The sequence below is a fragment of the Salvia splendens genome, chromosome 2 (genome assembly GCF_004379255.2).
Source record: "Salvia splendens isolate huo1 chromosome 2, SspV2, whole genome shotgun sequence".
Classification (NCBI taxonomy): Eukaryota; Viridiplantae; Streptophyta; class Magnoliopsida; order Lamiales; family Lamiaceae; genus Salvia; species Salvia splendens.
Genome location: NC_056033.1, coordinates 36,785,452 through 36,803,031, shown reverse-complemented (window position 1 = coordinate 36,803,031; position 17,580 = coordinate 36,785,452). Strand labels below are relative to the sequence as shown.

The 17,580-nt window shown below is 35.0% G+C and overlaps 1 protein-coding gene across 1 annotated transcript; it reads right to left on the bottom strand.

Moving 5' to 3' along the window:
• Nucleotides 1–1,217: 1,217 nt before the first annotated feature.
• Nucleotides 1,218–5,009, bottom strand: LOC121792504 (uncharacterized protein At1g01500-like). The gene is made up of 2 exons (XM_042190483.1): nt 4,104–5,009; nt 1,218–1,966 (listed from the first exon to the last, which is right to left on the bottom strand). The coding sequence occupies exons 1-2, from the start codon at nt 4,785–4,787 to the stop codon at nt 1,736–1,738; spliced, it is 915 nt and encodes a 304-aa protein (XP_042046417.1). The 5' UTR covers nt 4,788–5,009; the 3' UTR covers nt 1,218–1,735.
• Between the last annotated feature and the right edge of the window lie 12,571 nt (nt 5,010–17,580).

Here is a 17,580-nt window from a genome sequence, read left to right as displayed (position 1 = left end):
GACTCACCCGCCACCCCCTTGCCCTTACCGCGACCCCTGCCCCTGCCCTTCTTCTTCGAACTACCCAGACGTCCTGCAGCCAGTGGACTCTGAGTGGGAGGCACCTTAACCGGAGATAGACCCAACTCCTCCAGTGAGAATGTCTCAGCAGAAGTGTACTGAGACTCCAGTGGAGTATAGGTCTAGGAAGCCCCCGTAAAAAAATCAATAGTGGGGCGATAGACATTCTCCCCGGGCGACCCCTGCATCATCCCGCTCATTTGGGTCATCATCTGGGGCATCATCCCACTCATACGGGTCGTGCCGGCACTCATGCCCGCCATTTGGGGCATCATCCCTGCCATCTGGGGCCAAGAGTACATGTTGTAGTTCTGTGGCATTATCTGGGGCATCATCCCCGGCATCTGGGGCATCACGCCTGTTCCACTTCCAACCGGGAACGTGGTAGTTTGCGTTTCACTAGTGACTGGGGAGTCGCTATCGTGGTGCTCCATTTATCTTGAATAGAAATGAGAGTAGAGAAAGAGAAACTCGTTAATACAAGTGGTGCAAATGAAAATGAACCGAAACGAGCCGTATATATAGAGTTTTTTTTTTTTAAAAGGCGCTAGTCCGTCGAGGTGTCCATCGGGAGCTCACAATAGCGGACGAGCCGACGGACACCGGACGAGCGCCTTATACGACGGATGAGGGGTCATCCGTCTTGCTTGTCCGTAAGCGGGACGCCAGTTGCAATAGTGGACGAGCGCGATGAACAAGCGGCTCGCCGGTCGCTCATCCGCCAGCTCGTAGATGATCTAATGTTGTATTGCATATGTGGTTTGAGGCCCAACCCCGAACATGGCTGTGTTGCGGGGTGGTGAACTGTAGCAAAATTCACGTGGAGTTCATTGCTAGGTAGGAGTACTATTTACTGTAGCAAAATCACGTTGATAAATATATATGGATTTAAATCGAATCACATGACTCTTCTGTCTTATCACAAGATTTAAATATAGCCAAAACTGTGGCTCCATTATGACTCTTTAGCTCGAATTTTATAAATTTACAAATTCAATTATTTATATCGTTAATTTAATACTCCGTAGTCTATGTCAAAATTTATGACCAGCCAAAGCAAACACCGGTTCGAAAATCCGAGTTACAAGCTCTTATTCTTGTTAGCTTTATCCGGTGAAAAACTTAATGTGCGCTAGTAAATGAACAACAGAGACAAATAAGTGTTACCTAGCGCTTCAATATCATTATGCAATAGCTATACGGTCCTTACATGAAGTAAAAAGGCAATGATCTCCAACAACACAAACAACTCTACACCAATGCATTACAACTCTACAACAAAAGCAGCAACGACCTAGTACCGCAAAATCTGCTAACATGTCTGTCTGGATTTGCAGAGAGAAAAAAAGAAAAAAAAATAACTACACAAAAATGATCTGTTGGGGGAAAAGACGATATACAGCAAGAGGGAAGATACACAAAGAGTACTTCTTCACACAAGGCCCGATTATATCACATTCGCTACACTAACATTTCCCAGTGGCACACACATTGTCAAACGACGTCCTTTCTCAAAGCAGCAGCACCCTTTCTACAAGACACAACTATCAAACAACCCTGTGATACGCTATATACTATAGAGCTTCTTACTTTTTAGCTGTGTTATGGCGGTGGTATGCTTCCATCTCCAATGATTTGATTTCCTATGTTTTTTCCCTAAGTGAGGATGACCAGATTAAAAGAACCTCCTCCTGAAACCCCTAGTCGTGGCTTGGTATGATCTCATCAGCAGCCCGACACCAATTCCAACACCAAGGCACATCCCTAGTCCTATCCCCACACCAACCCTTACACCAGCATTGAACCACGAGAGCTGACCATCTTCACCAGGGTACATATCCTCGGAGTAATAGCTGTATGCAACTTTCCCCTCTGACTCCTCATCATCCATATTAGCCGCCATCAACTGCAGAACAAAACCCACCAATAAAATATTAAAGAATAATATCAAGACACGGTTTCTGTTCTGCGGCATAATAGAAACAAGAATGGAGTAAAGACAAGAGTTCTTCTTAAATCTCTCTACAAAGTCATCTATGTGCTTCTGTTTTGTCCAACATTTCACTCCACAGCTCCACTTACTAGTATTTTGCCCGGACATGTGCAGGAGATACTTGCAGTGCATATATTCAAAGGTTTACGAGTTGACTATAATTAACCTACAGGGACCAGATTTCTTATGTTCATTCCTAACAAATTTGTGCTCAAACTCATGTGATCTCTGATGTTATTGCACCATGTAAATGAGAACGTATGACAGTATGAGAGATAATCCAAACTGTAAACAAGAGCACAGTTCTACATCTAGTTGCCTTTTAATTTAAAGTAGACGACCACCCCAAATTCATTACTATTGCTTACTAATTTGGAAGTACTACAAAATAAGAATCTATTAGGAAAATGGAAATTATCACCCAGAAACTACCCTCTCCAGTAATGGCCAGTTTACAAATTACAACCACTACATGGAAAAAGGTGTGAAATACATAAAAGCAAAAATTTTGAGCCCTAATCAATTACAAATTGTACACAGAATCTTGAGACAGGGGGGTCCTGAAGATACCTATAGAAGATAAGTTACACTTTTGATTAGCTGCGGCGAATAATCGTTAAATTATTAACTAGTTCTGCAGATCCTGAACCACATTGTTGATGGATAGTAAAGGTACAGGGTTCCTCAATCATTTGGAAAGTCTGATAAAATGATAAGGTATAGAGCATACACTAAAACTTTTATATAAGTAGAGTGGTTGTGGGAGAAGACCCTTTACTCTAAAGCACAAGTATTCACATAAGCTCGATGCTGTACTCACCTTTTACCTAAAATCAATAAATTTTAACAACTGTCCTTATCCAAAGCTCATTTTCTAGGTTGGCTTCTTGCAACCAATACACAATTTATTGGATCATGAAAAATATTGGTCTACTCTTACAGCTATGCTGATAGCCAGGAAATTTTCCATTAATCAATCTGTAAGAATACATTATTTCCAGGATGTAACAATGCCAAAAAAGAAAGTTTGTACATGCAGGTCTCAACAACAGAACTATTTGTCGCTTGAAACATCCATTGAACAATGGGAATGTTCTAAAAAGGCGCTAGTGACAGGCTACGGCCAAGCAACCTAGGCAAGTTTAGTCCGAGACAATTTAGGAATGGGCAAGGGATGCCCTGTGCCTCAATGGGACTAAGGCGCCTACCCTGGGGGTCTCTCAGAGCCCGGCAACAGCAAAGTACAAACCAGAACGAAAGATATATGAAGTATGTTCACTTTGGATGATAGCTTGGATTTACAATACATATGATTGGGTATTTGAAGGATTACATGGTCCAAAAAGTTCAAAGTTGGTTCAATCCATGCTATCACGGTATCACCAAAGTACACCCCTCCTAAGAAGAAAGTAAGACTTATCTGTTGGGTCATGAACTTCTGTCTTCCTTTTCTTATACGTGGTAGTAGATATTGAAAATTATTTTTTTATTATATATCATGACTAAGAGACGACATAAACAGAGTTTCCTTCAACATTAAACTATTAAGATAATTACCAGTAGTATATACTATGAAAATATTTTTGCCTTCAGAAAGAACATCCAAAAAGACTTGCCAATTGAAAAAAGCTGGCCATAATCACGGGATCATAGTTATAACCTGCCCTATGCTCAGCCCAAAATTAAGTTTCAGTTTCATGAGGTACACCGCTTAAGATGCATCATCAGGAAGTAAATAAACAATTTATAACCTGATTGTAGGAGAATATATCAAACTGTAGAGTCCCAACTCATACCCTACTCATTCATAACAGCCCACTCTAATTTTGTTTTCCCTATATTGCTTTGCAAGTAATTGCTTCAGCTTCAGCCTATCAAATTTGCTACAGTACATTCCTTTACACACTGAACAAATGAAAAGATATCCTAGATCATTGAATAAAAGCAGAGATTCACACCAGCAAATTAATTTTAGCTTAAATACCCAACCAATTTTTTTTCATAAAAGAGACTCTCAACTCCAAAACATTAAGCCTAAATCTAAAATTACCTGCAGTTTTCGCTGTCTCACCAGCCCATTACACAAATTTCCTTGTTCCTTCCCCATCACCTCATCCTCGGGAATTGCATCAAGCATCATTCCTTGCCTCGTTTTCCTGCGCGGGCTAACCAACACCGTCTTCATCAAAATCACAGGCGTTCCCGAACAACACCCGGCTACATACACCTCGATGGATGGAGAGCCTCCTCCTTTCCTCGGCTGCAGGATCGCCGAGCTCTTATTCGTAATAGGTGTTGCCGCGTAGCACTCGATACTCCACCCCGATTTCGAATCGTTATCCAGCGCGGTCTCATTGCTCCACGCGTGAGCCTTCTCCAGCGAGCCACACAGAATCAAATCCAAATCATCCCTCTCCTCGCACACCTCGAACTCCGCGGGGCCCGATACCTTGACGCTATCGGTGCTGACGTACGTCACCTCGGAGGAATCCTTGTTGACGCGATCGCGGCGGAGAGTGATGGAGACGGCGTCGGAATAGGGGGCGCGCGCGCCGTTGATTTCCAGCGAAACGCCGACCTCCCGCCTGAGGTGGCGGAGCTTTAGCTGCTCCGGGAGATTCTCCACCGCGCAGGGGGAGATACGGACGTAGAAGAGGCGGATTTCCAGACACCCGCCGGTGAATATCGGCGGCCTATAAATGGATAGCTGCAAATCGTTCTCGTTTTTGCCCATTCTCCAAAAACCCTAAGCTTCGAACAATCTAATTTGGAAATTCTCTAATAAAAATCACAGTATTTGGTTCATTTGAGGAATCAAGGAATAACCAAATTGTTGTGGAATTTAGGGTTCTCTTGCGAGGGTAATTTGAGATTGGGAAGATGAAGAAAATAGGGGGAGGTACAAGGACAAGTGGAGCGTGGCGAACACACGCGTCGAGCGCGGGTGGGAGCTGACAAGATTGCGGGAAAATCTAAACGCGCCCGCCCACGTGGGCCTATATTGAATGGACAACCGGGTCAGGCTGCGACCATGATCCACGTGGCATTCGGGTCACGGGTCGATTCCTTTTTTGCAACCTCCTCGTGCGGATCAGGTAATAAAGGACCAAATTTTGTACCACAAAAACTAATTTATTTGAAAAAAATAAATTTATTTATGCATTTAATTAAAATATATAGATGCATATATACTACATGAAAAGTGCATAATATTATGGTCATATATTTATGATTTGTGTATAATTTTTTTACTTTTTTGGAACCATAAATGTAATTAGTGTATACTTTAATTCAAATTTTAAAAACAATAGAAAGGAAATTCAAATATAAAAATAAAAATGAGGTTAAAGGCTAATAAGTCTTTTTAACTTATCCACTTGCTACATTTATTATTTAAATATATAATTAATACATCAAAAACTAATTTATTTTGAAAAAATAGGTTTATCATTTAACTTATCCACTTACTACATTTATTATTTAAATATATAATTAATACATCAAATTATTAATATAACCTTATTTTGGTTGTACAAAATTTAGTTGTTTATCATCACTCATAAATTTATCTTACTATAATAAGAAAATTATTTCTTGCTTTCTGTAAATTTAGTTAAACTGCCGTTTTGAAACTTTAATCTGCCATTTCATGTTGCCTTTCCAATTTTCATTTCACTTTTCTTTCTTTCCTTTTGAACTTCTTGATATATTTTCCTCTTTATAACACTTTAAACATTAATCTTTTCCTCTAACATTTCAATTCCAGTCTTTTTCAGTAACTTTCATATTCTAGTCTTAATTATGACATTTTAATTTGACTAAATAATCTTAATTTAGGTTATAAATGTAGCTAATGTCGGAAAAGTTGGTCAAAAATAGAACTAAAGTTTAATTTTATAACCATTAATTATCAAAAGATTCTATGAAATCATTGAACTGCCGAAAATTGTGAGCGTACATAGTATATGAAGTGGTTTAATAGTTCTTTAATGAAGAGGAAAAAAAAAAGATTTGAAGATAAATTGATTCAGTTAAGGATCTCTAAAGTAGGAAGGTTATAAACAAAAGTAGATAAAAAGTGGGAAATTTCGAATCAAGTAACCTATATTAGTCCTGATTTTGATTTAAGGTCACGGGTCATGGCTGCCCGATTCGATTCCGGATTGTGTCAATTGTTTATCCAACTTATTTCAAATAAGGTATGAATATTTAGCATTAACTAACTTTCGCCATAAAACAAAAACTTTTGAAACTAGTTGGACTGTATGTAATCCAAACCGGACAATATGTTTAAAGCGATATCGGATGTGTATTTTTAGGCTTGATCGTCTAATGAGCCCGTGTTACTTAACGATGAGTGATGACAACTTCATCGTTAACATACACTTTCTCCGTCCTACGAAAATATGAGATCTATTATCCATTAACAATATTTTAATTTTTTTTATCTCTCTCTTTGATTTTATCAATTATGTATTAAAACTCATGTTCAATCAAAAGTGTATATTCTTATGGACAAGGGTTAGTTACTATATTACCACTATGAATCTTATCGCCTACTCTATGTATATGAAATTATGAGTCTCGGTTTGCTATTGTAGTTCACCATTAAATATGAGTTCCAATTTATTTTACTAAAAATAATAAATAAACTCCATACTTAGAGTAATAATTATTTTGATTATGTATATCAAATAATTTTATTTGGTATGTCCTATTAATTAGTAATTTTTTTATTTGTGAAATTATATTAGAACCCCCTTCCAATAGCTACCCACTATGGCAAAAAGAAATTCTTATGGCTTATGAGGTAAATAGAGTAGTTAAGATTTCATTAGTGACCCTCTCGAGGCTCAAGGCTTATTTGATATCGAACTAATCTACCAAATAAAAAAACGATTATGAATCTGTGCTACAACAAAAAAATAATACCTCCACTGTATACGTAATCGTATATTATTGAATAGTTCCATACTTCGATTAGTTAACACATGCACACTTGAAAATTAATTGCTGGTGCCTGGTAGGGGCCAGCCAAAGTCAATAATAATTATTAATACTAGGAGTATTATAATATACTCGGAATACTCCTATATAGAGATTGAGAAATGTCATAAGTTATACTAGTATTAGAGATTGAGAAATGTTATAAGTTATACTGATGTATCCGAATTAGTTATTTTTTTCGTTTTATCCATCTAGTTTAATTTTTTAAAATTGTTAGAAATATAACTAATTTACAAATTAAAAAAAATTAAAGTTTAGTTTGTTCAGTTTTATAACTTCAAAATAAATAAAGTTACACATCTGGTATTGATTTTTATATTATTTGTAATTTGGAATATTAATGATGTTTATAATTATTTATAAATATTAATATAAATCAGATAAAAAACAAAAAATAATATCAGTATAAACTAAATGAAAATAATGCTCAAATATAATGGTTACATAAAGTATACAATAAAATATTTTGTTATGAATACTAATAAAAATACACCAACTGCCAGTACTACCAACTTTGAATGTGATAAAAAAATGCACAAACTTTCAATATATACTCCCTTGATCCAGTTCAAGATGTCTATATTTTTAGTTTAGTTTGTCTCACTCAAAATATTTAATTTTTATATATAGAAATAAATCATTATTCTCCCTCTTCTCATTAAAATATTCAACAAATTTTTTCTCTCATTTACTATACCTAACAATTTCTCCTTAAATAATGTGCCACTCATGTGGATATCTTGAATGGGACGGAGAGAAAACTCAATTCTTTTATGATCAAGTATTCTAGCAAAATGAGATATAAGTGACAAGTTCAATGGTAATTGCAAACGACGAGAATGAGATGATTAGATCATTTTTGAATGAGGAAACATCTTTTTTGGTCCACGAACTTTGCCAAAGTATCATTTTAAGTCCATGAACTTTGAAAATATCATTTGAGGTCCACCAACTATAAGTTAGTATCATTTGAAGTACTTTTTACTATTTCCAATTTTTTTTGGACGAAAATACCCTCAATACCTTAAAGGGTGTATATTTTTAATAAATTTATCATATACTCATATTTTTTTTATAAATATCTTTACAATATATATTTTATAAATTTTATAAATATAATTTGACCTTAAATATTACTTAATTTTGTGGCATGCAAGTAAAATTGCTTCTTCAATTTTTTATATTATTTTTTTTAAATTGAATAAAGAACTTTTCTTTAATAATAAAAAATTGAATAAAGATCTTTTCTTGCATGTCACAAAATTAAATGATAATATTGAAGGTCAAATTATATTTAGAAAATTTGTCAAAAATATATTGTAAAGATATTTTTAAAAAATATGAGTATATAATAAATTTATTAAAAATATACACCTTTTAAGGTATTGAGGGTATTTTCGTCCATAAAAACTTGGAAATAGTAAAAAGTACTTCAAATGATACTAACTCATAGTTGGTGGACCTTAAATGATATTTTCAAAGTTCACGGACCTAAAATGATACTTTGTTAAAGTTCGTGGAACAAAAAAGATGTTCCCTCTTTTTGAATTGACGGGTCAACACATTAAAATGATGCCATTTTAAAGATTAATTGGATAGTCTTATCATATGTAATTTGATTTTTTATGTAACTTTTTAAGAATGATGCATTATTTGTCTAGTTAGGAGTTACGAACAAGCCACACATCAGACCAAAATGACATAGTTTTGGATGTTATAACATGCCACCTTGAATTTAATTTAGGTGAAATTTGATTTTATAAGAAATTGACTGCAAGCTAAAAATTCATACTCCTATATTTCACTATATTTAAAGTTAGTGGTAAAGATTTGAATTTGCCTACAATCAGTAGTATATTTTTGGCCATTAGACTATTTTATAATATTATGTATGTATATAATACTTCCTAAAAAAATAGTTAATGGTCTAATATAAGGGTGTCCACTATAGGGGCGGCGCGCCGGCCGCCCCCATTCCGCCGCCGCCCCGAGGCGGACGCCATTTTTGGGGCGGAAGGCCCTCCGGCGAGTTTTGTGCGAGGATGCGCAGGGCACCGGTCGTCGCGCCTAAAGGCGCGTCGGCCGCCCCATAGAATTCGGAGGAGAGGTGGAAGAAGGGGTTGGAGTCAGAGGGGGTTTGGGTGGCTGCGGATGCAGGGGAGGGTGTGGAAGAGGTGCGGGAGCTGCTGGACCTTGATGTTTTGGATTGTGAGGTGGTGATTTTCGCCGCCGGCGACGGTGGTGGCGGAGGAGGCCATGGTTTTTTTTGTTGATTTTGGTTGAGAGGAGAGTGTGTATGTGGAAATCGTGGCATACAACTCATACAACTATCTTATACGAGTCATACTATACTAAAATCAAAGCATAGTGAGAAAAACGCTCAAAAAAACCGTTTGAAAAAATTCACACAAACAATGACGACGACATAAACATATTAGAAAATATGAAGAGTAGCATAGCAACCTAATGAAAATAAAAAAATATGACGATAACAGTATTCTCAAAAACGTCAACATAGTATGATGGATATTAACAAAAAAACCATCATACATTGGGGGTAGGATGATATTAGGTCATAATAGGCTTATATATTGGCACAGAACTAAAAATAAATAAAATATGAAAATGTGTCATACTATACACAAATAGAAGCATATCGGACAAAACGATCAGATAATATATTTGCAAAGTTTCACGGAAACGCCTACGGAGAAATAAACAGATTAAAAGATGTGAAACGGAGCATAGCGAACAAATGAAAATGAAGACAATGACCATAACCTGCATTCCCAACATCGTCATCGGAGTATGATTGATTATCTACATGCGAAGTAGGAAGAGTTTCGGATTCCATTTTTACAGTATGGAAACTGCAAACTATGATTAAATATAATCACAAATTGAACAGATTAAACTGGAACGCAAATGGAGATTTATTCTTCGAACGATGATGATATATTTTTGACGCTTGAAAATAATACTCTGGAAGTATTACACTGCAAATTTGGGGTAAGAATGGCTACAAATGATGAATCACGGAGAAGATGCAGTTGAAATAGATATAAACCAGAATTGACGTGTATTCTTTGATAGTGGTAATATAGATTGTTAGATTATAGGAGATCAATTAACCAACAAAAAATATATAATTACTTAATTAACCTTACCGTATTATAGTTGATTAAAATAAAAAAAAACCTGGAATTAACTAAGCCGCCAGATCTTTTTAAAAACAGATGATCTAATCAAATCCAAAGGCTGAAAAACGGTCTGCATTTCTTTGTTTAAGGAGATACTTGTTTTGATCAAACACCTATATATATATATGAGACCAAATTAGGGCCCTCCATCTTCTAGATCTTGTGGTTAGGATTAATTTACCATTATTTCATTATTTTATTTTAAAAAACTTGTTGAGGGTATTTTAGGAAATCAATTTATTAACTCTCCAAAAATACGTGTTTCATCTTTCTCAAATCTTCGATTGCGGATTTCTTCAATCTCCATCGATTTTCTTCATGTAATCTCCTTAAATCTCCATCGTCTCCATCGCCTTCATCGCCTCCATCGCCTTCATCGATTCACTATCTGCATCAATTCATCAATTTCATCGATCGTTTTGCAATTTCATCAATTCAACAATCGTGATCTGCATCAAATTCTGGATCTGCATCAAATTCTTCAATCTCCATCGATCTTCATCGATCTTCTTAATGTAATCTCCTTAAATCTCCATCGTCTCCCTCGCCTTCATCAATTCACTATCTGCATCAATTCATCAATTTCATCGATCGTTTTGCAATTTCATCAATTCAACAATTGCGATCTGCATCAAATCGTGATTCATCTCTGAATATAAAGCTGGAGATATCTACACAATGAAGCCGAACGTGAAGAATTTCGATTACTTCGTGAGATCAGAATTCCGATTACTTCGTGAGATCAGAATTTCGATTACTTATCAAGCTTACCTTCAGAATCTCATAGAAGAATTCTGATTATGGATGATCTACAAACACCAATTGGCACTCTTCTTCATGCAAACTCATATTAACAATTTGTATATTTTTTTATTTTTTCACGTTTGTAGTAATAAATATATCAGTATGAAGTAATAGATTATCTGAATGAAGTAATCACCAGATTGAATGAAGTAATATTAGCAGTACTGGGAGGAGGAGGAAGAAGAAGAAGAAGAGCATTAGTAAATTATTTCACCAGTAGGTTTCATTTGATTTTTTCACGCTTTTAGTAATAAACAGATCAATATGAAGTAATTTATTTCCAGTAGGTATTACTTCATTTTTGTAGTTTTTTATTTCATTACAGTAAGTTTATTGCTTCAGTTCATTATCTAATAAATTTAAAATGAAAATGTTTTTACTTTATTCTAGTTGGTTTTTACTTCATTCAAGTAAGTTCATTACTTCATTCCAGTACGTAATATATTGAAATGAACAAAATTTACTTCATTCCATTTTACTTCATTTAAATGAGTCGTTACTTCATTCAAACAGGTTTTTAGTTCATTGCATGCAGTAGGTTTTCAAATGATTTAACACATGTTTCATTCGAATTCATTGAACTAGGTTTTTACTTCATTCCAGTTAGTTTTTACTTCATTTCAGTTGATTTTTACTTCATTCAAGTAAGTTTATTACTTCATTCCAGTACGTAATATATTGAAAATGAACAGATTTTTACTTCATTAAATACTACTTCATTTAAATGAGTCGTTACTTCATTCAAACATGTTTTTAGTTCATTGCATGCAGTAGGTTTTCAAATGATTTAACACATGTTTCATTCGAATTCATTGAACTAGGTTTTTACTTCATTCCAGTTAGTTTTTACTTCATTTTAGTTGATTTTTACTTCATTCAAGTAAGTTTATTACTTCATTCCAGCATGTAATATATTGAGCTAGGTTTTTACTTTATTAAGTGTAAACAATAGTATAATTTATTCCAATAGATTTATTACTTCATTCAAAAACATAATTACTTCATTGAACTAGGTTTTTACTTCATTCCATTCCAGTAGGACATCAAATGCTTTTATGCATATTTCATTTCTGCAGTGTCCAAATTCTACGGTTGAAGATGGAGTAGGAAAAACACCGACAAATTCTGCGGTTGAAGATGGATATTCATCGACCAATAATGAAGAAGCTAGTATTGGATCAATTCTGGATGTTGAAGCTGGTTGTTTTATTACTTCATTCGGATATTTCTGTTCTTCATTCTCTTACTTCTGTACTTCAGTCTTGTAGTTTCTTACTTCATTTACATTTTGAATTTGAATTTGTTAAAACTTTTTGCAAGCTTAAAGATAATAGACTGAAGTGTTTTTATATGACTTATTTTTTCTTTATTATAATGTTTTTCTTAGTCTTACTTTGATATATTTTCCATTTGTCATTCACTCATCAATAATCAATAGATCTCAAAAATGAACTAAGATCTCTGAAATGAACTAAATATGGTACCCAATGCAGTATTACAGGCTAATATTGAACAACATTTAAAGAGGAAAATCCGATGTTAAGGCTGGTTATTCTATTTAGTTCAAGTAGTTCTGTTCCAAATTTACTTCATTCGGATAATTATGTTCTTCATTCCCTTACTTCTGTACTTCAATCATGTAGTTTCTTACTTCATTTACATTTTGAATTTGAATTTGTTTAGACTTTTTGCAAGCTTAAAGAGAATAGACAAAATATATTGTAGGAGTAGATTATTAATCTTACTTTATATGAAATGTTTTCCATTTGTCAATAGATCTTTGAAATGAACTAAGATTTCTGAAATGGACTAAATCTGTTACCAAATGCAGTAGTATAGGCTAATAATGAACAACATTAGAAAGCGTGGTACTTTATTCAATGCTCATAACAGATGTATGTCGAATACAAAATTTGATCTACTAAAATGATCATTTCTTCTTTAAATATGTTGCAATCATTTTCTCAACATCAATTTCAATGTGTTTGCTTTCCTCTTCGTAATACGCTGCTGTAACAATTTTGTTGTTGAAGCTTTCGTGGCTGTTTTCGGCTAACATCAGCGTCGAACAATATTTAGCCCTAAAGCTCTGAAGCACACCCGAATTTCTTCAAGTCACAATTCCAGCAACCTTCTCGCTCACCCTTGTACGTTTCCATATGCCGCATTAGAAATACTCCACAATCTTCAACGTTATCCTCCATGGCATTTTCAATCTCTGCATTTTGGAGTTGGACACGAGCTTACAATATGCATGGAGACCATTATTGGTGAGGAAGTGACAAAAGTATGATCTCTGCATGTACAAAACAAATACATATCATTTATAGTTATGTGTATTCATATGTATGTGCTATAAAATTCAATCATAAGAGAAGAATACAAACCAATGTTTCTGGAATGTGACCATAATTTATTGTGAGGTCATTGTCATCCCGTTTGCAGAATTGTCTATTACAGCAATAGCATTTCTCTTGAAGCAAAAACAAACAACATAATAATGCTGATTTGCACATATGAGGAACAAGACCTATTGAATGAAGTAACAAGCAACATGAATGAAGTAATAAAGTATACTAATGAAGTACTATGAACAATCTGAAAAATGAAGTAACAGGCAACATGATTGAAGTAATATAGTGTACAAATGAAGTAACATGCAACATGAATGAAGTAATAAAGTGTACGAATGAAGTACTATGAACAGTCTGAAAAATGAAGTAACAGGAAACATGATGAAGACATAAATTGGACTTGAAGTAATACTAATGATGTTGCGAATTAGCCACCAGCAAACGATTATATTTCACCCCTAATTGAACTTGTTACCCACTGATTGATGAACTAATTACGCAAAAATCAGAAACCAAAGTAAGAAAGTATGAAGTAAAGTAGAAGTTTGAAAAATATAAAACTTCAATACAGTGTATTACATGAGGCATAACGTTTTGCCGGAACGCAATCGGCGTCCATCTGAAACAGTAAATCGAAGCAATTTTAGCCATAGACTTCAAAATAGGAAGTTCAGAAAAACAATATAATATAAACCTTCACCTTCCATTGATGAATTTGGTGTCAACTATTTCAAATCGCGTGGAGATGTGGACGTCGGCTGATAGAGAGATAGAGATGCTGAGATCGACGGATATAGATGTTGAATCCGTGGTTAATCAACGACTATCGATCGACGACTTTCGTGTGTCAACCATTTTGAATCTGTGGTTAATCGACTTGAATCAGCTTGAGATGTCGTCGATTGTAGAAGAGGAAGTTGTGGAGTCGTCGATTTTGGCAGAGAAGCAGCGTTTGAGCGTCGATTTGCTGTAGAAGTGAGAGTTGATTTTGAGAAGAAGATGAGCGTCGCTTTGAAGAAGAAGATTCGTCGCTTTGTGGAAGAAAATTCATCGATTTGTAGAAGAATTCTTTGATTTGGAGAAGTATTCTTCGATTTGGAGAAGAAGAAAACGAGAGAGATGAGAAAGAAGATGAGCGGCGTGAATGAGGAGAAGCAGCATGGAATTTTTTTTAGCCTAGATGTAATTTGACCGAAATACCCCTGATTTGAAGTATATTGCTTACATAATGAAGTAGCAAAATTCATGAGACATTGTTTAATCTCATCCATTCAAATCTAGATCTAAGGGCCCTAATTTGGTCTCTAGTTCGGTCTTTAAGAGTGGAAATGTAAATAATAGGACTATATATATATATATATATATATATATATATATATAGGGATGTATTCATTTCCTTTTCCTATATTTCCTCCTTTTTCCTTCTTAATATCAGCCATTAGATTAGAGAAATGGACGGTCAAGATCAACATTGGGTAATTAATCCCGTGTTGCATTATTTGTCCTATTTTGTGCATTATGAGGGTACAATAGTAATCTAATAATGGCTGGAAACCGCTACGAATAATGCACCACATGTTCACGAGTAATGCATATAATTGCCTATATAATGCACAATATGTGAACTGCAATGCATACGAACAAGATGTGCTGTGTTATGATGTTTGACACACGTTTCTTGTTTCCCTAAGGGTTTAATAAGCTTAGGGGCTAGGGTATAGTACGTAGACATGTATGTAATCTTCACATGGTAACGAGTAATGGATATAATTGACTATATAATGCACAATTTGTGAACTGCAATGCATACGAACAAGATGTGATGTGTTATGATGTTTGACACACGTTTCTTGTTTCCCCTAAGGGTTTAATAAGCTTAGGGGCTAGGGTATAATACGTACGCATTAATAACAAATTATAAAACGATACGAATAATTCACCAAATTGTCACGAGTAATGGATGTTATTAACTATATAATGCACAATATGTGAACTGCAATGCATACGAATAAGATGTACCATGTTATGATGTTTGACACACGTTTCTTGTTTCCCCTAAGAGTTTAATAAGCTTAGGGGCTAGGGTATAGTACGTAGACATTACTAAATGCACGTATGTAATCTTCAATCCGTTGATTAACCCATATACACAATACCTCTAATAATGCATAATATACTGAGATAATGATAATTAACAGCTACATAATGCACTACCTAAACCAAATAATGCACATACGTATATTCCAATAACAACAATTTGTTAGTAATGTCTACGTACTATACCCTAGCCCCTAAGCTTATTAAACCCTTAGGGGAAACAAGAAACGTGTGTCAAACATCATAACATGGTACATCTTATTCGTATGCATTGCAGTTCACATATTGTGCATTATATAGTTAATAACATCCATTACTCGTGACAATTTGGTGAATTATTCGTATCGTTTTATAATTTGTTATTAATGAGTACGTACTATACCCTAGCCCCTAAGCTTATTAAACCCTTAGGGGAAACAAGAAACGTGTGTCAAACATCATAACACAGCACATCTTGTTCGTATGCATTGCAGTTCACAAATTGTGCATTATATAGTCAATTATATCCATTACTCGTTACCATGTGAAGATTACTTACGTGTCTACGTACTATACCCTAGCCCCTAAGCTTATTAAACCCTTAGGGGAAACAAGAAACGTGTGTCCAAACATCATAACATGGTACATCTTATTCGTATGCATTGCAGTTCACATATTGTGCATTATATAGTCAATTATATGCATTACTCGTGACCATGTGGTGCATTATTCGCAGATACCAAAATGTGGCAGTTACTTTTCTGTCAAATGTCAATAATAACCCTGTAATGCATACAACCACCTTCTATAATGCAACACGGAACCAGTTTTATAGAATCAATCTGATCCGTTGATGCCTTAGATCTAACGCGTAATATTAAGAAGGAAAAAGGATCTAAGATGTGAAAAGGAGAATAAGGTGCCCCTATATATATATATATATATATATATAGGGGCACCTTATTCTCCTTTTCACATCTTACATCCTTTTTCTTTCTTAATAATAACCGTTAGATGTAGGGAATCGACGGATCAAAATGTGTCAATAAAACTACTTCCGTGTTGCATTATAGAAGGATGGTACATGCAGTATAGGGTTAATCTAGACATTTTAACCAAATATGAACCGCCATATTTTTGGTAGTCGAGAAATTCGGGGGATTTGAAACGACCCCTTTCTACTTCTTTCTTCATTCATTACCCACTTAACCCAAGCCACTCCTTCCACTTTCTCAACAGCCGAAACCCTAAAATTCTCCCTCCCAGCGCCGCCGGAGAATACTGGTGATTTTGTCGACCGAATTTCGTAGTTAGTAGCTCTCGCCGATAACATATACTCAGAAACACCAATTCATTTCTAGTTTGTATGTGTCGACAGTGATTTAGGCGTCTTTTTTCAGTGATTTGGCAGACCCATGTTGTAAAAATTGAATCTTTGAATGCGACGAGGCGCAAAAATATCCGAAATAAATTGTTCGACAATTGGTTGTAACTGATTATCCTGATGTAGATATTGTGTTGTGTTAAATGGGGATGGATTTAGGTCTCTTATATTTCTGTTTTATGCCAGGTTCAAAATGCCTAAAAGAGGACGTCCGCGCTCGCAAGCCTCACAGGATGCAGGTAGATTGTCGTCGCATCTTGTGTTTTTCAGTATCAGTTTAGTTTATTGTGTATAATAATGGTCCCAGGTCTGTGTGTTGCTTGTGTTAACCGTGCTAGAGAATAAGATATTTAACATTACTGTGTGCATTTTTTTGGGCATATCGTGCATTATGTATCATTATCTATGCATTATATTGCTGTTGAAAAGGTGTGTTGTTTGTATTGTTACAGAGGATTCAGATTGATGATTAAATGTATATTATTTAAAAATTGATTTGACAGCTTGCATTATTTGGGTCATTTTATGCATTATGGCTAAGATTACTGTGTGCATTTTTAAGGCAATACTGTGCATTATGTATCATTATCTTTGCATTATATTGCTGTTAAAATGGTGTGTTGTCTGTGTTGTTTCAGAGGATTCAGATTGACGATTGAATATAGATTCTTTACAATATGGATTGACAGTAAGAATTATTTG

Excerpts from the sequence above, each read along its gene's own strand:
- LOC121792504 (XM_042190483.1), bottom strand. The coding sequence starts at position 4,787 with ATGGGCAAAAACGAGAACGATTTGCAGCTATCCATTTATAGGCCGCCG. Across the intron at positions 1,967-4,103 it reads TGAGACAGCGAAAACTGCAG|TTGATGGCGGCTAATATGGA; the intron begins GTAATTTTAGAT and ends TTTGTTCTGCAG.